This window comes from Haemorhous mexicanus, chromosome 1 (genome assembly GCF_027477595.1).
Source record: "Haemorhous mexicanus isolate bHaeMex1 chromosome 1, bHaeMex1.pri, whole genome shotgun sequence".
Classification (NCBI taxonomy): domain Eukaryota; kingdom Metazoa; phylum Chordata; class Aves; order Passeriformes; family Fringillidae; genus Haemorhous; species Haemorhous mexicanus.
The window spans coordinates 36,456,923-36,478,918 of NC_082341.1; the positions used below are offsets into that span (position 1 = coordinate 36,456,923).

Here is a 21,996-nt window from a genome sequence, read left to right on the forward strand (position 1 = left end):
AATAAGCAACAAACACACCTAGTCTGAGAAGGGAAGGCTACAAGGTGAAGCAATTGAACTTGTTTGGTTAATTTGTTACATTGATAATAATTTGCCAAATGATGAATATTTCTTACAGAATAACAACAACTTCAGCATTTTTTAGAAAGGGTGTAGCTTTAATCTAAAAAGGGAAAACATTTTAGAGGATCAATGCTAAGACATGCTCAGGTTTTTTTGGTTATAGTACATTTAAGATTATTTTGTATCATTCTCTGGGGCATATAGTATAATAAAAATCCATGGTGTTAAAAGAAATCAATCTAAATAGGGAGGTATTTGATACCAACATTTCAGCAGAAAGTGTGAATTGCATTTCAGCATCTACGGTGAACAAAGACTAAGTAGATAATCCATTAAACAGTACTTCTAACTAAAAAAAAAAAAGAGTATTGTAGACTAAACTAAAGTAGGCATTTTGAATGAGCACATTTTCAGCAACTAACTAGAAAGCTAGCAATTTATCATGCAACAAATAATTTTCTACTTTTAAAAGAATCTGTAAGTGTTACTTATGCTAATGAAGACTGTTTTTAATCTGCCCACAAACATGCTAATAGAGGGCAATTTTTATTATTTACAATGCTGAAGGCACTCCAGTTTATAGAATGCAGATATGAAATTACACTTGGTAAAATGGGCTCTTAATTGTCTGAGCAATCCAAATCCTTCACCTTTAACAGGAAAGCTTATAGACAAAACAAAGGAAAAGAACTCAGGGACTAAACTTTAAATATTGACTTTTTCCCCTTCAAAAGCCATCCAACTTGCTTTACAATCTCATTATTGTTCCAAACGGCTGCACTCATCTTAGATACTTCTATTTCTTTACTCAACAGATTCCACATGTACAAGGGAAGAAAAAGGGCCAACACAACCACTACCATATGTGCATATAGTATTAGTCTTTAGTATTAAACTTGTAAGCTGCACATTGCACAGAAAGGTTGCTTTTGGAAAAGTCATAATACTTTGAGTGAGATACATAATGGTAGCAAAGGAGTACTGAAAGCATTTTAAATTATTTACTAGGTTAAAAGGGTGAAATGGTACTTTAAATACATCAAATTTCATCATCTGGGCCATTTTTTGGTGGCAAAGTGGTATTGATCTTTCCAAATGCTTAAAATTAACTATTTCCAGAAGGTCATTATTTGATTAAAGGCATTAAAGTTGAGGGCAAGAAATGATGCACTTTGTCTTCTTTCCCATTCAAATAATCGTGTAATTTAATCAGAACTATCCCTTCATGTCCTGTAATAAAAATGTTTGTCTTAAGATATTGTTCTTTACCTAACATATTAACCTTTAAATGTTATGAAGTTCTTAAGAATAATCTCTGCTTAGAGAAGATTCTTCCATAATGCAATGAAAGGATCTCCAGCATTTAAATTGATAAGGCCAAATTTCCCCTACACATTGATTGGAAAATGCATTAAACCCTCCAACTGAGATTTCTCACAGTGTTGAACAGGATCAAAAATTCAGGGAGTTCTGAATCAGTAAACTCATGCATATGGCATTGAGAAGCAAAAATAAGCAAATGTCACTTCAGCACAAACAAATATGACCAATAAGTAACAATGGACACTGCTTATTTTCTCTGGGAAATGCTGTTTGTGCTACATTTACATTATCTGAAAAAACAGAACAGGGAAAACAGGGAACACCCACTGCAGGGTAAGAACAGAGCATTTGATTCAAAATTCATTTTCATGCTAAGATCCCTTAAATCTGACTTCTTTCTGTGTGAAATACCTGTGGGTTCAGATGTGGGAACAAGCCTACATGACAAGAGCAGTCCTTTTTAGCCTTAGATGTTATTCCGGAATTTCCTGCTGCAGGAAAATTCATTCTGACTGCAGGTTTATCTTTCCTAAAATACATAAAGTGTCCTAGCTAGCTCCTATGCAAAGCTGAATAGACTTGAGTGCTTCACAGGGGAACTGAAGTCTATTAAAAGAAAAGCCACTGGATATTTTTATAAAGAACTGGGAAAACTAATAACCTATCGGACTTAACAATTTTTTATACTGACCAAAACACTTGTTAGAGTTCATTTTTGCTTATTTTTTCAGGAAAGTTTAAGCACTGATTTCCTTCTGTGAGGCATATAGTTTTGACTAATTTTAAAAACGGCAGTGAATATTCAATACTTTGGGATTTTCCTGTTTTTCTAAGAAAATTGTGCATCTTGAACTTAGGAAGCAAAAGCTCATTTTCAGCTGGTTCCAGAAGATGAGTAGAGATACCAGAATATGAATTCTCTTCTTGATATGTGGCCTAAAGTGATAATAAATGTACCCAGAACAATGGTTGCATTAGTATTTTATTTACGCTAATCAGCTTTAAGTTTCAGACTTTGCCTTTGAGCATTGTCCTAAATCAGAGAAAGTTTGAAACCTGAATCTGTCCTTTATCTCCAGATATTCCTGGTTCATCTATTTTACTGGCTTTCACTACTAGAATGTTGAAAAGGGAAGCCAGATGTGGATTTTAAGTAAATCTGTATCTACCATCATCATAGATGAGATTTGAAACTGAAAACCCCACAACCTCATAACAGCTTTTTAGAAGAAAGGTAAGCTTCACTGGCAGAAAAAAATTTCCTTTGAAAAATACTGAGACAGATCATGCCATTCCTAAACTTTCTTATCCAACCTATTATTCATCTGTGTCTGCATGGTACCTCCACCTTTTGTCTGTGTGGTGAAAAACAAATGACCAAATACCTAGCAGTGGTACACAAATTTTCAGTGATATTTTAGGGGAAAAGGATTCCTAATGTCTCTTCATCCCTCTGTCTTTATCTCTCCCTAGCTGTAGCATTTCAAAGTTAAATACATATTTCTATTCTTGTAAACATCCAAACAAATGAATAGGAAAGGGAAATTTGCTAAAGCAACGTCTAAAATTCAATGACAAGTATTCAACAAGTACGGAAGCAAAATGATGTGGAGAGCTGTTGTGCTCTCCCACAGCCTTGTCGGTCATACCACACCTCTGTTTCTACACAGAGCCATGGTGAATGGCCAAAGCCAGTGCTTGCAAAAAACTACCTAGATTAAGGTTTGAGGCTGTATCAAAACTGGTTTGTGTGTCCCCTGTGTATGAGCACTGCAGACAACACCAGCTCATGGACAGAAAACACCTGACCTGTAACTCTAAACCTGACTGAAAACATAAGTATCATTACTTTTAGTTGAGTACAGAGAAAATTCAATAATCTACATGAAGGGCTTCTCCCAAGCTTGGTTTCTTTGCTCTCAGCTTCCTTCACCTTTTCTTTCCCCTGTTCAAATGTATCTTTTTTACAGCATTGCCTTCAATTACCTAGCAATGATAGATAGGCACAAGCCCTCACCAAAACCACAATGTATATACCTTTGAAAATCTTATATAAATGCAACTACATTCATATGCAAAAGGAGAAAAAAGTAATAGATGCAAAAAAGAATGGGTGCAGCTTTACTCTGCCTTCCCGTCCTCCAGATTCTTCCTCTTTCACACACACCTGATACAATTGGCATTGTAACTGTGAGAGAACATCTGACAAAACTGGACTTAACAATAATAAAAATAACATAGAAAGAAAAACCACCTGCTAATTATTAAATAAGCCAGTCTTAGTCTGGTACATTACTTTTTATAGTACAGCCATATAAAATGGGTCAATGGGTTTCACAGAGGGTGACTGATAATATATATCAGCCTTTTATTTTTTATTTAAGTAGAAAGAAGTACTGATTTCACTGCAATATCAATGTGTCCCTTGAAAGTAAATACAACCCTAAATTCAACCACGACCCTTAACAGCCCACATTTATTTTTTCTTAAACATGCAATCAATTTTGTATGGCAGCTATATCTGCAGTTTAGTTAGAGAAGAGTCTTTAATAGAAAGAGCCTGGCAATTTTAAAAATCTTTTTTACTACTATCAATTTACAGTGAACAGCAAATGTTTATTATTACATTGCTTAAAGAGATTTAACATTTGCTTTGGGGGAAAAGACCTCCAGTAAAAGAGCCATCGGGCCAAAGTGTCACTTTTGTAATTACTTATATGTTAACCCATCATGTTGTTATATATATATTTTTTTAAAATATTATAATTTCCCAGATGGAGCAATTTAATTTCATGGCTTCTTGTCACATGTTTTTTTTCCTTTCCAGAATTCATTTTGGATCAGGGGAAGATCTACCACACATTGAGGAATCACAGGCTCACAGATATTTGGACTTCATTGTAAATGCAGTTCAGCTGACAAGATATTCCAACAAGTGACATCATTCCAAAACATGCACAGCTCAAATCCATTCTCAGACATCACTTCAAATTTTCACAGCCTAACTAAAGCTTTAATATAGACTTGAATTAGACATTTAAATATTCTGAGAAAATGTCTCATCTCTTGCAGTTAAGCTGGATTCTGTGGCTCTCAGTTTCACAGTGAAGAACACTTAATGCCCTGATAAAGACAAGGGTGAGGGGAGTCTTAAGAAAATTGAAAAGAAACTTTTCTCTGACTTTCCTCCAGATTTTGTTAACCACAGCAACAGTCAGAAAATTAATCACGTTCATTATCTCAAAGCAGTTAAAAAAAAAACCCTTTAAAATCCACACCTGTGAGAGTTCGATGCCTCCCAGCAAATGAGAAGGGAGCAGCCAGAAGCACGTATCTCGCCCATGGAAAAAGAAAGGCAGTGAAATCCTCAGAAAGCTAAAATACCCTTACTTGGAGCACAATTGCTTGCGGCAGAAACTTAAAATAATAGGAAAGCTGGATCAAAAGGGAAGCTGGAGAGATCAGGTTTCTCTCTCCTGGGTGGGAACCAATACAAGAGTGCTTCCAGGTAGTTTGCTGTCAGGATGAGGTCAAGAACAGCCATGAGGGAAAAGTTCCTAGAGAGAGCAGCTCTTACTGTTACAGTTTTCCTCACTGGCCAAGAAGAGTGCCAGCCCAGCTGAGTCCCAGTCCCAGCTGTGTTTACAGACAGCAGTTTCAGCAGTACCTTCTGCCCTTAAGTCAGGGACTGCAGGGAGCAGCACGGGTCTTCCTGCCCTGAGCCCTCCTATCCTGTTCCTCAGGTGAAAAAGATCAATCCTTTTAGACTCTCTCTTTATATAAAATAGGAGTAGCAAATGATTTATTGGAGGTGAAGCAAACTGGCTCCCTTAAAGCAAAAAATATAAAGAAACTAATTCAAGCTTTTCTCTTTTTTTTTGGTTTTTTATTTTAAATAACTGGTCTTACATAAAGAGTGGAAACTTCCTGTATCACTAGAGCTTTCTTTTGCATGCTATAGGTACTAAAGATGCTAATCACCAGGCTTAGCAAAATAACCAGTTACCTGAGTAAACCCACAGATGTTAACTGATATGTGTGCCATTCTTGCTAAGGTGGGGGTCCAAAACTTCAGGGAATTGTGCTAAGGACTTCTCAGTCCAAACACCTTTGCTTTACAAAGATTCTGAAAACTATACTTATATGCTTCTAAAATTCCATCCTGAAGTAAGGGAACATAACACTGCACAGGACTAAAAATGAGATGCCCCCGAATAACAATGCACTTTCACATAGAATCTGGCAGATTTGAAATTAGATAAATATTTGCAAATTGGAAATTTCCCCACTTAGCTACCTGCCTGCCTGCTCTAGCCTATTCAATAGATGCTAACAGTTTGGGCTAACACATAACCAAAAATCTGAAGTTTGACTTAGAAGCTAAATGTGAAGAAAATAAAAAAAAATGAATGCAATGAGAAATTATTAGGAATAGCAAAACAAAAATTTATCTGGAACAAAATATCATCTCCTTTCTCACCTTGCACATAGAAATTCTGCAGCATTCTTTCAGGTGTAATGTGTTTTGAATTACACAGTTTAGGGGAGAAAACACACATCTGTTATTTCTTACTCCTGCCTTTGCCCAGCAGCCCTTCACCTGATTTGTAATTGGTCACTCCTTTAACAAATTGCTTCTTGGGCTGTTACTGTATATTTGTGCTTGCACAAGATGCCTTTATTCGTTGCAGTTACATATTTAGCAGCTCGGTTTTTCAGCAGGAATTCTACCCTGTCATTTCCTGTTTAGTTACGGGTTGAGCTCGCTTTTGTTTTCTGTGCTGTTTACTTGGTACCCTGCTTCCCCCACAGCCGGGAACCACAGGCTGCTCGCTGACTCCTCAGCCTCCTCCTCGCCTCTGCCACCACAGCTTTGTTTTCTTTTATGCCCCTAGTTAACTCTCATACAGCTCACTCAAACTTTCCTCCTTTTTATCAATAGATATACTCAATCTTCAAAAACCTCCTGAATCAGTGATCTGCTCACAGAAGGCACAAGCAACCTGAGAAATCAAGAGTATGGCTCTTTTCCTGGCTAAATCCATGACACCACGCAGAGAAAGGGAACAATGCTTCACCCTAAAAGCCAGCAGTGCTGGTGACCAGTCCAGCAAAGGCCAAGGGCGTGGAGTGCCCACACTGTGCCCCACACACAAAGGAATATGTGTACAAAATCATGGTGTGTGTGGGGATGGGCCTGGGGTAGGATTCCAGCAGGCAGGGGACAGGGGTAGGATAGGATAAAGAGGCAGATGGAGCAAGAGTGGGTGGTGAGGGTGTTTAAGGGACAGGAAGGGGTGGGAAAAGTCCAAGGAGAACTAAGAGAAGAGCCGTACTGAGAGGAATAAGAGAAGGTGGTGAGATAAAAACAAAACAGAAGGTGAGGGTACAGAAAGCAGGAAGAGAGATTAAGAAAATCCATCCTTCCAGAAACAGCACCTCTTGTCAGGCAGACAGCAGGTGCTGCCTGGGGAAGAGCTGATTCACACATCTGGAGTGTAGGAACCAGAACACCTCTACCTAAGAGAGAAAAACTAAAAATAAAAGACTCAGAGGCGATGGCAGAGGGTGCCATACTTTCTTCTTTTGGCAATCCAGTGCTTCCCAACTGCATGACATTTTTTGAATAGCTTTCTGGAGAAATGAGTGCTGTATTTCCAGATCTTTTTAAGAATCTTGACAGTTCATTTCAGCATAGTCTCGTCCAACATGAGCCTTTCCTGTCCTCCTCTTCATCTTACTTCAGACTTATTTTTCTGATATCTGTACCCACAGCACTTCCAGGGCTTTGGCTACTCCTCCAGAAAAAGATTTTCACTTTTTTTGGGGCCTGCACGGATCCTGGGGGAGTCACTAAAGGAGATGGCACTGCCATGCAGTGAGGGACACTGATGGCAGACCTGCACCAACCAACTCAGCTCTGGGAAACCAGTAATGCAGCCAGAAATGCAGAGCGTAGCTGCTGGCCAGCTGGTATGAGCGAGTCTTTAACCTTGCCTGCAGCAGCCTGGGGGGCCATCTATATAGCCAAATTTCCTGCTACAAACTGCACCTTCAGTGGCTTTCAAAACCTGTCCTGTTCACCTTCTTGTGACTGACTTCGAACACCGAGTCTTAGCTCCCTGACTCTTGTACTTTCAATATTGCCACTGCATCACAAATCTCTGCCAATGAATAAAACAACCTCTTACTAAAGCTACTTTTTTTTAAACCTCCCCTGGAAGCCTTATTACAGATTAGATTTGATGAATTTCTATCCCATGTACTGTTCCACTCCTCCCACCTGACAATACCTGGAACAGCTTTCGGAGAATCTGCTCAGTTCCATTCTGCACTCTTACATTTATTTTCCTTGCTGCAAAAATTGTTTTAGAGTCTTATAATTAAAACTTTCTATCAAAATATCATAGATTTTTTTCTCTGTGTAGGAAAACTAGCCAACTGTGATCTACTAAAAAGTAGATGGTTTAAAAAAAAACACCTTACCAAATACTGATGGCTGTTTAATTAGGGAAAGCTGAACAATTTACCTGAAAAAATGAATTTATAAAAAAAAGCAAAAAAATTTACAGAAACTTGTAGTCTCCTAAAACACATTTTCATAAGAAAATATTTAAGTTTTCTTTATCTGTTTTCAAAAGAAATATGGGAATATTTTAATAAAAATATGGATCAATTTTCCATTTACAAAAATTTCTAAAGACTTTGAGGATTCTTTTTTAAAAATAATCTTTTCCCCAAAGGAAGAGGTACAGGGAAGGGTTAGCAAGGAGACAAAATCCACAGTGAAAAACTCTGGCAGAAAATTTTATTTCTGCTAAATTTAGGTAGCAGCGAAGACTACATTTTTTGGTTTGAAGCTCTTCTTAAAATGAGGTGTTTGCTGGCATGTTATTTTGAAAACCAGCACAGTAGGATGACTTCTTTAATAAGTGGGCATTAACCCCAGAGATCAGAAAGTCTCAGAGTGAGTGACAAACCCCTGTGCGGTATCTGATTTCTTTGCCAAAACAGGGAAGGTTTTTAATAAAGGTCAAAGAGAAATAATCTCCAAAGACAGCAGTGTCTCTTCCCCCTGTATGTTTACTCTTTTATTTCACCCCTTTCAGCTAAAGGCAGACCTTAACACACACACACACACAAAAGGAAACAACAACCAAAGAGGAGGGGGAAAAAAAAAAAAGCGCCTGAAATTTTAGTTACACCACATGTGGTTTTCATTTGTGAAAAATGAACAAGCTGTTTGTGGTTAAACTGTCTAATCTGCTGTTATCAATCTAGCACTGCATTCAAGATTTACAGGATACATCAGCTTCTGTGCCACATTAGCTGTAAAAGGGAGAGGGGGTGGGAGGAAAAAGGAGGAGGAGAGAGTTTATCCTGAGGAATAATATTTCCAATGCAGCCACACTCACACTACATCTGGTTGTGCTGGTAGCGGCAGTTAAATTGAAATATTTCACAGCGTGTGTCAGAAACATGCAGAATGGTAATTATGACAGATCTGATTAAGCCTGAGTGCCACTAGCTCCCTGGCCAGCTCCGGTTGTGCAGGTGTGACCTTGTGCGTGCCTGCGTGTGTAAATAAAATTAATTACAAGCGAGAGGGCGAAGGCTTCAGTGACATCACAAAGCGGAGAAACTCCCAAGGGGGAGACCTAATGGAATATTTTCCCTCAGTCTAATAATACAGTTCATATTGACTTGAGGTAATTAGTGGGATCATTAAAGCAGTTTTCCCGGCGTATTTGGCTGCCTGATCAGATTAGTGAAAATGTTCTTCAGAACAAGCCCTGTGTGGTCTGCCAGAGAAGGAGGAAATAAAAAGCAACAAAGCATATTTTGGAATGATAAGCAGCGCTGGACTTTTTTCACGGCATTTTGCAGGGCCAGTCCAGGGAGCCTGGGTGCCTGACTTTCCTAACCAGTTCAATCTTTCATCCCAGGTGCACATGCTCCTGCTGCATTTCACCTGAGACTTTTTAATTTTTCTTCTTCTATACTTCAATACTATGCCATCCTTATCCCTCAATGCTTAAAAAAATCAGATAAAAGGCTTGTGGGATCGCAAGCCCTAGAAGAAATCCATTAAGATAACTGGGGGAAGGAAGAAGAATAAATATGTGATCAGATCCTCCCCACCTCTCCCCAAAAGTCTGACAGAAGACTGAAGAATTGGTTTGAGGATCATTATTGTTTTCATTTCCTAACGAGCTTACCCCAGCAGAATAAAAACGGGGAAAAAAAGCAAGAAGTTTAACTATGATATAAAGTCTTCCACAGTAACAGAACACAGAGCCCTAATCAAGAAATGGACCATTTGTTTAAAAACAGTCTATTGAGCATGCTCTACCTTGCAAATGGAATATGCCAAGCTCTGTCACAGATGGCAAGCTTTGACAGTTCCCATCCGTAGCGTCGATACTCGACAGTTCAGCACAAGATCAGTGACATTCTGTCTCATTAGAGCCACGCTAATTATCACAGCTAGTTTCAGGGGAAACCATGTGTTGCAATGGTCAATTTGAAGGAGTCTGTGCATCAACAAACTGGTAATAAGGATCAGACACCTTATTATATGACAGCATGCTGCCTATGATCTGATTTACTGAATCAGAGGTACTGAGGCAACACTGAAGCCTGATGGGTTATGGAATTGCGTGTACACAATGAGTAGCTGAAATATGCCTTAAAAATAAAAGGGAGCTATATAGAAACAATACAAATAAAAAATTTAAAATGGTGAAGTTATAATACGGAGTTTTTTCATTTGACGTTAAGACATGCAGAGATGTTAGAGATCTTGTCAGCCAGTTTTATCTTTAATCAAATCATATAAGATAAATAATTCAAAATGAAAACTGTAAAATTATGGATTATGCTAAATTATAATTCATTCCATACTCTGATTTTTCAGTTTCAATAACATGTACCAAACATTCCTTATGTTGTGCCGTCTTGATGCTTTAACATAATTTTATATTTTGTAAAGAGCTTTCTCTTCTTGGCTCTCTTTTTCCATTTGTACATTTAATGACTTAAACTTGTACTTCTCCTAGCTTCTCTCACTCATTTATACTCTTTCCACCAGACAGAAACCATCCAACCAAAACCCCCCACTCTGCTGTTTCTGGACACCTGCAGGCCGCATCCTGCCAGGCACTCAGCAGTCCCAGCGCCTCCCAGGGATGCGCCACAGGCTGCGGCCAGGAGAGCGTTAAGCATTAACTCCCAACCAGAGCAGGGCAGGTGTGCACCGTATCCCTCCAGGGAAGCTCTCCTTAGGGCTCAAATACACTCCATCTCCTGAAGCTGCTACCAGTCCTTTAAACGGCAGCATTTGAACAGCTCTTGCTGCCACCCGTCTGGCTGGGAACCTCCAGCCTCAGCCGATTTGACTTGACCCCGTGTGTAAAGCATGCTCAGAAAGCACTCTTTGTCATCAGTGTGTCAACAAATCTAGCCTTTGCCTAAGGTGTTGAAAGGGCTACCTGGCTCCAAGGTTAAGTGGGCAATTACATGCTGATGTGAACCACCTTGAAGATTTTAAGGTGGTTTCTCTTCAGCGCATCTTTGCTGATTCATGAAGCTGCCGTCTATTCTTTATTAGGGGGAACCCAAGGCTCACTGAAGCCTAGCCACTCCACCAAAGCCAAACCAATAAAATGGGATATAGTCACGATCAATGCCAGCCCTTTCTTGGGTCTACCATGATCAAGAGATAAGAGAATCAACTAAACTCAATTTTTCTACTCCCTTTCTGAGAAGTATTTTTTTTAAAAAGCAACAGAAATTTCCTGAGATTTTAACCTTTATTTCTGAGAGGAGATGTTCTAAGAGGGACTAGGACATGGGGCAGAGGAAGGACATGGAACATTCATTTTTTTCCCCCTAGAGAAACCTGAAAATCTTTTTTCCTCTGACCTGGGCAAGACAGAACACACTATGACTCTGTAACTCGATATTTTGTGAAAGAAACAAATCAGCTCTATCTGCCAAGTTTCACAGTTTCACTACATGACATGCCGCTTTATGGGGCAATTCTTGATCGCATGCAAAAGCCCATCTTGCTTTCTCAGTTCACACTCTTCCTCCTGCATCCCTGCCGACACCCGATCCCACCCCGACTCCTGCTGCTCATGGCACCTCTTCAACTGCCAGAGCAATCACCCCCAGGCAATGAGGGGGGAGGAAAACAACATTAAAAAATAATAAAAAATAGATGTTGTTGTGTGTTTTTGCAGCTAATGTTTTCTAACTACTGTATCTCGCCTTTGCACCGGGGTGAGGGGTTTATTTCCAGGTGGACCTGTGAAACAGCAGACCTCAGAGTACATTGTGTTTCCACCTCGCGTCTCCCTGTGCAGCATCCCCCCCTGCTCCACAGAGAATCCATTGTACACTGAGGTTGGGGGGGAGGGGGGGTGGGGGGGAAGGAGGTTTTTAAGCCAAGATTTAAACCCAGGAAGTGACTCAGCTGCTCTGAGGGAGACAAAGGCAGGAGAGAACTTGACTGAGAGCAGGGCGATGGGCGAAGGGCTGAGCCCCCTCCTGCCCTGCAGGTTGCACCCCTCTGGGCAGCCTGAGGTGCAGTGCCCTGAGGAAACAGCTTTGGAAATAAATTTCAAGATCCCCTCCTAAAGCCACATTGTTACCAGAGGGTTACTCTTGGTGATAAAAAGGTTTCTTTTCCTCCAGCTGGAAAATAGTTGAATAGATTGTTCTATATCCGCGGTAATGGCATGTTACATCTCTGTGCCAGATCCACAATACCGTGCTTGTTCAGTGTGGGAAGCTGTTTAAAAATGACTTTCCTATTAGAGTATATAGCTTAGTCTCTAGATGGAAAAAGCCAGATCAAAGATATAGCATTTATAAAACTGCTGGTTAAAAAGATAAAAGTGAGATAACAGACATCAATTTTTCACTATAAATCTCTAGGTTTACTACAACATTAAAATTTCCAGTAAAAGCAGGGTTTTATATACCTGAACTCTAATGGCCTATTCTGAAAATATTTATGTCAGGAAAAGCATGGTATTTGCATGCCAAAAGCATTTTTAGTGCCAATGTTTAGCATTCCCTTCCCATTTAACTCCTTCCCATCTACTCATGAGTGCTAGATGCTCTGCCTAGTGCCTACCCATCAGATCTCCTCACACAGCCTTCTGGAAGAGAACACTCTGGGTGCGGACAAAGGCCAAAAGTCAAACCCTTCTAATGAAATAGCCACTGCATAAAATACTTGCCTGATGGCTCAGGATGATGTCTCTAGCAGGGTCTGAAAACCATGATTTTACCTCCACACTTTGTACACGAAACTACTACTAACCACAGTGAAAAACAGAGATGGAAGAACAGGAAACCGGGCAACACAACACAACAGCTCAGAAGTAACAGGTCAGAATTCTACATCATTAGATGAGGTTTCTGGAGGTATGGGTAGTACTCCATTAGATTTATTTTAAAATCAAAGCATGATTCTGTGAGAACCAAGTGTCTCACCCTCCACAAAAAGGCATTTTCATTCAGTGAGAAGGGAGGGCATTCGGCACCTATGGGGCCATAAAGAGCCATCAGCAGGATGGACTACAGAAGAGTATTGATTTCACCCATTTATTTCACTAAAAATTAAACTTCTTTAGGTAAATAATGCAGGCTAGCGGCCTTAAACTGTAGTGCATGGAACTCTCAGAGGTATGGAGCTTGATATTACTCCAGTTTTTGCAAACTGTAATTTTCCTAAATTTAAGAAAGCTTTAGCAATTTAACCTGATTTTCAGCAAAGTATTGCTTTCTTCCCTGCTCCATAGTAGCACATGTGAGCCACAGCTTTTCAGGATAAGCCATAACATAAATCTAACTTCTCAAAACATAGCAAACATACAGAAATGCTGCAAGTCTCTACCTGCCTTATTTCTCAGGGCTCTTAGGTATGGCGGTTTTGTTTGCTTGTTTATCTGTTTTTATGGAATAAAATTAGATTTCAGCATCTGTCACCATCAAGGAAAACTCATCCCTGGCTCCCACATGAGAACATCGTAACCACTGCAGAGTTACTGAACCATGATACCTTAATGATCATTATACAAATCAACTTTTTTTTTTAAATAACAAAATTAAGAATGTGCTTCCATAAGTACTCAAATCAGACTTTCAGGTTATAAATTTAATAAAAATGCAATATGATGAAATTGTAAAAGCAACGTATGCCACAAAATTTTATGTATGGATTCTTTTAATTTAGAGTTATTCAGGTGTGCTGATTAAATTTTAGCAAATAATACTGTTGGCATTGCCAATCTGCCATTAAGAATCAATAACTTGCGAGAAGAGACAAAACACTTGGTAAACCTTTCTGTCTTCCTTTTGTGTGCATTTTTGCAAAGCTTTCTTTTCAACACAATCGAACAAAAATCCCATGCAGGTCTATTAGAAAGACAACCTACAATTAAGCCACAAGATTTTAAACATGGACATTACATGCTTTGCCAATTAAAGTTCTAAAACTCCCCAAAGATATGATGTATTCCAGGAATTTGAATTGCAATATCTTCCTTAGCTCTTCAGTATAATCATATTAACTTTTGAAGTATATATTTTGAATTTAACAGATTTTTAAATTATTCTGTAGATAATATATCTATCCTTAAAAACATAGAAACTTATAAAATATACAGAATGTATGCATTTCTATATGGGAAAAGCATTCAACAATTGAATGAATGTCCTAGCTGTGTACCCAAACCCATTCAAACCTATGTACCAGAAAGGCCCTTTCCTTTGGGAACACCAACAAGCTGCCAGCAAAATGCACTTTGAAACTTCAAGTAGCAAATCATCCCCCACCTGAGTCAGCAAATGAATTCTCTAACAGTGCTGCAACCTCTGCCTGATCCCAGGACCTCTGCCACAGCAGGCCCCAGCACCCAGCTGCTTTGCTGAGCACCGGGTCCACATGCAGTTGGTCCTCCACAACTCAGGAGGATTTAAAAATAAAACTGTTGATCAACTTATTATTTTCTAATATGTTTCCTCCTGACTTTTCATTGTAATGAAGTGATTATCCCAGGATTTCCAGTTCCACTCTTGCCAAAGGCACTAACACAGCGCAAGGGAAGATGCTCGTTTTTTACCTTGGCGCTACCCAAATAGAAACTCCTGTAGCGCATCATTTAGTAGCAATTCTGTACAAACTGCTCTAGTCAGCAGAACATTATCTGCAGTCTCCTGGCTCAGGCAAGCCCAGCCACCTTGCAGATGCTGGCTGCTTAGATATCCAATCTAATGTTGCCCCAAATCAGTAGGCAAGGCCTTCCAGGCCTTTGTCCCCTAACAGAGCTGGTTTAGGTCACATATGGTTTTACATCACAACTCCAGACTGCACTCAGAAATTAATTAAGTCCTTATATCCAAAACAAGATCAAATCAGCAATATTCAATTTTAGCAATTTTTAAAAACAAAAATGTTAATCAACACATCATTTTCTAATAAGAGTCCTTCAGACTTTTCACTATTACTTGGGTTATCTCAGGATTTCCAGTTCTGAGTATGGAACCAATATCTCCAAACTGAAAAAAATATCAGGAAGAGATCTCTCTCAAGAGAGGTTCTCTTAGAGAATATGTTTGAACAAGCCTCTTTTTTGTGCAAGGGAGACTTTTTTTCCCCAAGAAATGTTTACTTGTACCACTGAAGAGCTCCAATAAAGAATCTTTTACAAAGGATACATGCACATCCTTTAGTATAGGTGGCAGTGCTACATATTAAAAGATTATTAATTGGGTAACTAGCAGTCAGCTAGTTCGAGAAGACTCAGCACATCCTAGTCTACCTAGGAGGTTACTTCTGCAAGGCAGCTTTCTAGTACAAATGACACTATTTAACTACAGACCTGAAAGCTTGCTAGACACACAAATTAACATTGCTGAAATTGGTGGGAAAAATAACCCCTGAGAACACAGGTATAATCACCAGAGTAAAATGGAAAAGAGCTATGTGTTTGGTGTTGTTTTCTGTACTTAGCAGCAAAGTTTGTATAAGAATCTCAATTTTATACCACTGCTCAACTAACCCTGCACTGCATACTCTGGAAGCTTTCAGGCTTCATTTTGATTGCCTGTCCCTTTGAAAGTCAGCACTGGAAAGGCTGACCCACCTAGAAATTTTAAGGCTTTGCACTTAAATAAATACACTATTGCACAAATCAGATCAGAACAAAATTATGTGGGCTCATAGATTGGCTTCATACCTTAGCTTTACAGAAGACTGCAATGGAAAGAGGAAGGTGCAGAAAACGGACAGTTCTCCAACCCCAAGTTTTGACATGTAAATAAAGACATCTGAGGAGCACACAGGTTGGAAGCTGCTGTAACATTCTATCATAATTAGAAACATTTCAAGAGCTCTGTAATTTCCAATCAAAATTACAGTAATTTCCGATATACAAGCCATGATTCATGACAGAATTTTTACATTCCATGGGAGATTATAGTGGCCTGATGTATGACACACTGAGTACAGCACTAACATAAACAATTCAGTTTAATGTTTAAACAGCACTTGGTGTTTAGAATCCCACAATAAAAGAAACATATTATTGTTGAAATTATCACTTTGACAGTGATTGAAGGGTAGGCAGGCATGTGGCCTATAAAGCTATAATTTTTACAGTCCACAGCTTGAGTTTAATCATTTTGATACAACATTTCCAAAATATCCCTTTAAATGCTCCTTACACCATATAACTTAAGAGACAACATCCTTTCTGTACAATGAAGTGAACTCCAAAATGTGAACAGCACAGAAGTCAGAAGTTAAGTCTTGTTAAAAAGAAAACAGCACTAAAATGCTGATGGCCCAAGAAACATCAGTCTAACTGAGCTTCACTAGCTTTCCCTGGGAGATGCTGAATTTTTCTATGGAGTAATTTTAGAAAAATAAAGAAGTAGTGATTAAGTGGATTTAACACTTAATCTAATATGAAAATTCAACATTTGATTTCTTTCAAACATTTGTATAGCTATAGCCTTTCTCATTTTTCTATATGTTTTGCCTTTACTTCTTGAGTACATTCTCACTTAAATCAATGCATTCACATACTCCAGTGATCTTTCTCAGAAGACATGTCATTTATGATAATCACACCCAACAAGTGCCGGCTGATTTCCCTCTTGCCATTAAACTTGACAGAAAATCTTCAGTTAAAGGAAACAGAATAGGAAACCACAAAACAAAGGCTTAAAACTGAATATGCAACATATATGTATGCATGCAAGCAGGTAACTAAGCAGACATTGCATTCAACACAATTATACACTTTTTCTCAGCTATAATTTGTACAACTGTACAACTGTAATTTTTTGGGATCTTTTTTGGTGGTTTTCTTTTTTTTTTTTTTTTGACAGTCCACCTCTCATGCACAGTCTCACCAGTGGGTCTGACTAAATATTTTTTTTGCAAAAAAACAGCAGCCCAGTGTTTCTCATTGCACAACATGCAATTGCAAAATTTGGCAGCAATACCCAGATCGTGACCACAGCTTTTTGCCACATCCACACCAGCTAAGAACTGATGAACCTGATCCTTCCTGAGCCACACCAAGACCCATGGGCACACAGGGAAGGTGACTGGCTGGTGGGGAAAAGGGAGTGAGACATCTCAGGAAGCTGCTTCTCTACCCCATCTGGGGAACCTGAAGTTACCTCCAGACTCAGCAAGGAGCTCTGAGTTGTTGTACTGGGCTGATATACTGACCCAGCCACCCATTTTAACTCACATAGGAACTGATCTGGGGGAATAATTGTGCAGGACATGGAGTTCTTTGAGCCCTGGGAATTTTACCTGGCTTTTGGTTGCCGCAACCTTCGCAAATAGTGCTTGGGACACCTTAGCTCTCTTCATTTCCTGCTGAATCTCATCATAAATGGAAGCATTAATGTTCATGGAATTGTTTTCTGGTTTTCCATTCCTCTCTGTAGCAATAGTAGCAGTTTTGACCTAGAAAATATGAGACATTTTTCATTATGAAAAAGATATTTTCCTCTCTTTCCCTCCCTAAGTACTTCCCCTTTGCATTTTACTCCTTTTATCCAATCTTTCTCTGATATTCTTTCAGCATTTTGCAGAACAAACATTATAAGTTATCTATGGTTCCAGCAACTGGGAAACAGGAAAATTCAGTGCATTGTAACGGGTGAGTGCATCTGAAATATGAGTTACCATTAACAGACCATGGCAAATTTCAATGCAATAAATTAGGTGGAAACCTGTCAAACAGTCTTGTAGAGACTTGTGAATCCTTACATGATTTTTTTACCCCACACAAACTAAATAAAAATTGTAAATGCAACATAAAAGAATCTCTACTGAAATAGAAATCTGACAGATATATCTTGATTCATGTCTTATGCCCAGTACACTCAAATGCATGATAATGTTGAAAAGTTGTGGCTTTAGATTGAATTTTTAAAAATTTATCTTATCAGTTTGGTTTTTAAGCTGTTTTTAAGAGACAGTTTAGAATATTGCATACTTTAACCACTCCTTCCTGAAACCAAGATAGGACTTTCTTAAAGCTCCTGATTCTAGTTGTTTTTCACTTACACCAAATATTTATTCTTCTTGTAATCCAGATTAAATAAACACCAAACATGTTAACAAGACAGAGTAATTACAGTACCACTTTTATGCTGCATCTGCAGCATTAAGGAAAACAACAAAAAAATACATCAGTAGCGACATGATGTGCAGGAGACTATCCTTTCCTTCATCCTCTGGAAATGATGGAAGTGATGTTTCAACACCAAGCATCATCCCACCAAGGTTAGACTGCAGTTTCTGCAATATCAGTTGAGAGGTACAAAAAATCAGCAGGTACTCAGCTTATCCTACAATATTCTCAGTAGTTAAGGATAAGGTCTGTCTTTAGCAGTTACTCTTGCAAGGCTTGCTCAAGATTAGTGGACTAATGGGCCACTAATCCTAAAGTGGATCAGAGGAAAGGAAAACTGGATTTCTGACAAGAGCCCACAAGGTGATGATGCAAACAAAATCAAACCTTAAGATTTCAATTCAAACATACTGATTCATACAGAGGTTATTGAGAGCTGAATTAATTTGGTTATTCTGAAGTTACACAGCTAGTTTAAGACAGTCATTCAGCCTAATTCTAGGTCTAATGGACAGAGCCTGGCACTTCCAGAAGGTGATTCAGCCTACTCTTAAGTACGTGTCTAAACCCACACTTTCACTATCAGTTTGATCCAGAGCAAGTCAGCATCTTCCTGTGCTCTGAAGTCCCTTGAGGTTCAAAAGGTAATCATGAAAACATGATAATTCATCTTCTAATCTCACTCTCTATGAGCTTTCATATGTCACAGGTCTCACAATATGGGAGTCGAAGGGTTTGGATGAGAGATGTACTTAAGCAAATCAGCAGCCCATTTTTTCCTAGAAATGCCATCCTCAGTTTGTGTGTGCTATCATCCATAGTGCTTTTAATATAAAATAATGTAGCCCAGAAACTGGGAGTGCATGCCACTTTTGAACATGATTTGTCCATCAGGCTTTTCAGGAACTGTGCTAACTCACAGTTAGCCCATTAACTACAAGGGGCAAAACTTCAGAAGAACAAGGTATCCACAAACACTTCCCCTTGCCCCCATTCTAACAGGCATTAGCACAAGGGTTCTAAGTAAAAATGGAAATGGAGAAAAATCCCAGGATGTGGCATACAGTTAATAATATGATTTTTTTTTTTCATCTGAAAATAATTAGTACTTTGCAGCCATGCCCTTTTCTGCAGTGTGACATTTTACCAGAGACATTGCAGAAGAGGATGGCCAAGCCTGGACCAAAGGTTGCTCAGAAAAATTTGAGGCAACTGGCAGCAGGGAGGGACGATCAGCACCACGAAACTCTCTCCTTCCCACTGCAGAGCAGAAGAAGGTGTGCCTCACAGCAGACAAATCAGTACATGGCTGCAAGAGCAGGTGCATCTCCTGAAGATCATACAGTGAAATAATTTAACAATACAAAATCAGTGGAAATTTTACAACCTTTAAATAAGAAGGATGTCCCAGAAGATAACTGACAAGTGGTGGGGATGTTAAACATACAACTGAAGACAGACTAATCTCTGTGTATGTAAAAATCAGCCTAAGCTAAATTAGAGAATGAAAAAGTGATGGCTTTGTCAAGGCGCCTTCTTGAACCTTGGGTTTAAATTTTGGGAAGCAAATTTCAGTCCTTCCCCCCAAAAAAATAATTTTAACTTGTAACTCATCTTTGAAGGACCCAAGGGAAAGAGAAGATGAAAGTATTCAGCTAGCATACACAAGTTTTTGGTGAGGAAACACTTTGCTCTTGTGATCTTGATCAAAATGTGTCTCTTCTGTAAGCACACTGCCTTTTTGATTGCTACTGAGCTTCAAAGGACAGCTTCATGTTGTAGCAGTACTACACAGACCACTTAACTGAGCTGTGAACATGCAGACCATCAAAAACCATCACACAGCACGCTGTAGACTTAATTTAAACTATGCTACTCGGTCCACACTTCTCAATGTCCAATTTAATACAGATATGCATTTAACCCAAGGGAATTACTGAAAATTCTCATTCTGGTTTGCAAATCACATATATCTTTATACAGGTACAATAAATTCAACAGCATCTAATATGTCATCAAAGTTAAAACTAACAAACAAACTCCTATTGCCTTCTGTTGATATTTAATTAGGGAACACTAATTGAATTCAGAAAACACTAATATCTGCATCAAAAAGCAGTATTAGCCCAAAGATCTTCACGGGAATAAAGTCTTAAAGTTATAAAATGATGGTTTGGGGATTACCAAGAGTTGTGATTCTCAGTCATACCCTCTCCCTTTCCAATTCACTTCATTGGTCAAGTATAACAATTCTTTTCCTGTGTCTTAATAATTTCTCTTCAAAGATCAGGTGTAGACTCTGGCTGGTCTAGATTGACTATTGGTCTGCTCTGGTCTGATGAATTCCGTGCAATAATGCCAATTAACCTCTTGGAGAATATCCATACATATTTCATAATTTATACATAAGCAGCATCTAGGCTGTCGTGTTGAATTTAGAATTGAGTTCAAAACAGAGGCTGTTTGAAGCTGGGTTGAAAAAACACCCTCCTCCTCAAAAAAACCCAACAGAAAACAAAAAAACTCTCAATGGTGCAACTTCAGGACTTGGGAGAGGAGGTGGAAAAAGTATTCATTTCGGAGAGAAAAACAAAACAAAACATAATCTCTCATCTCATCCACACTTCAGCACAACCTCCCACCCCACCCACACCTAGAGCCAGATTTTCTGTTTAGGAAAGAAACCATAGATCAGCTAATTTTTTTTTTTTTTTTTTGACAGTAACCAAATACTGGAAATACTAACTGAAGAGGGGAGCATTATTTTACAAATGTAACACACTGAGAATCAGGAATTCATTTGGCCATCTTCCTATCACCAATCAATCTAGTCTTCTAAGAATACTTGAAAAAAAATAACATATCCATCTCCTCCTGGCCTACCCAGATATATCTTCCCATCAAATAAGACTGATTACAGCAGCAAGAAGTTCTAGATTAATTCAGTTTTCCTAAAAAAAGGGTAAGTTGTCATAGAAGGAATAACCAGCATGAGGAGGTTTTCACAAACATGGAACCTCATTCCTTCCCCATCGAAACTGAAACAAAAAAATCTTATATAACACATTCTCATAACTACTGTTTTAGCTTGGGAACAAAAATCATCTTTAATCCTGGTTTAGCTTTTAATATTACATTGTACATTAAAATTCATAAAGTAGTTCATTCCAGGCAAAACAAACTACTTTTCAGTTCTGCTCTGCAAATAGCAGAGGAGGTACAATAAATGCTGTTGCTTTCAGAACAGCTTTTATCAGGACAAAGTTTACTACTCCATTATTACAGTGGCGCCTGGAAGTGCAGTTATAGTTAAGTGTCAGGGTTTCCATTAACTCTCCTCCATGGTGGTTTTTGTGGGGGTGGGAGGAGAGGATTGCATTTATTATTTCATTCATTTTACTTTCATTAAAATGCAACTTGGCACAAAGATTATCAACCTAAATCTAAAATTTTGCCAACTTAAAAATAAAAATTTTGCTGGTGGTGATACATGGCACACGCATGTGGGACTAGGACTCCATCATAAAGTTTCAAGGAAGCTGGTGTTACCCAGAACTCCTTGCAATGGAGATTCACTGGTCCTCAAACACCATCAAAGCACTGCTCTCCTAGATACCATTCTTTCAAGAGTAACATCCTATCCCTGAGACCCAACCCACGATTGCTTTAACTTGAAGGAACTGTAATTTATCTGCAATCACAGAGGCCAGGATTGTATTTATGAGATGAAGGTTTTGGTCAATGAGTACCTAGAACCACGACTCATGCAAGATTTTGGCTACTTCTTAAAACATTGCATTGTTAAAATAATATTCTGCTCTTGATATTACACGTACTCTGTTTTTACACAGGATGATGAGGGGCCCCAAGGGTTAACACAAATTTTCTTTGGGGAATATGGGTGGCAAGAAAGATTTCTTCCTTGGCTCAAATGGAG

General features: G+C 38.7%; 1 protein-coding gene across 4 annotated transcripts in view; it reads right to left on the minus strand.

The window, feature by feature from the left end:
• The window catches only part of SATB1 (SATB homeobox 1), a 91,898-nt gene that overhangs the window by 9,294 nt on the left and 60,608 nt on the right, over window positions 1-21,996 (minus strand). For all 4 annotated transcript variants that reach the window (XM_059846020.1, XM_059846037.1, XM_059846009.1 and 1 more), the window contains one exon: window positions 17,231-17,386. In XM_059846020.1, coding sequence (XP_059702003.1) covers window positions 17,231-17,386 — 156 coding nt within the window. The remainder of the gene's footprint in view (window positions 1-17,230; window positions 17,387-21,996) is intronic.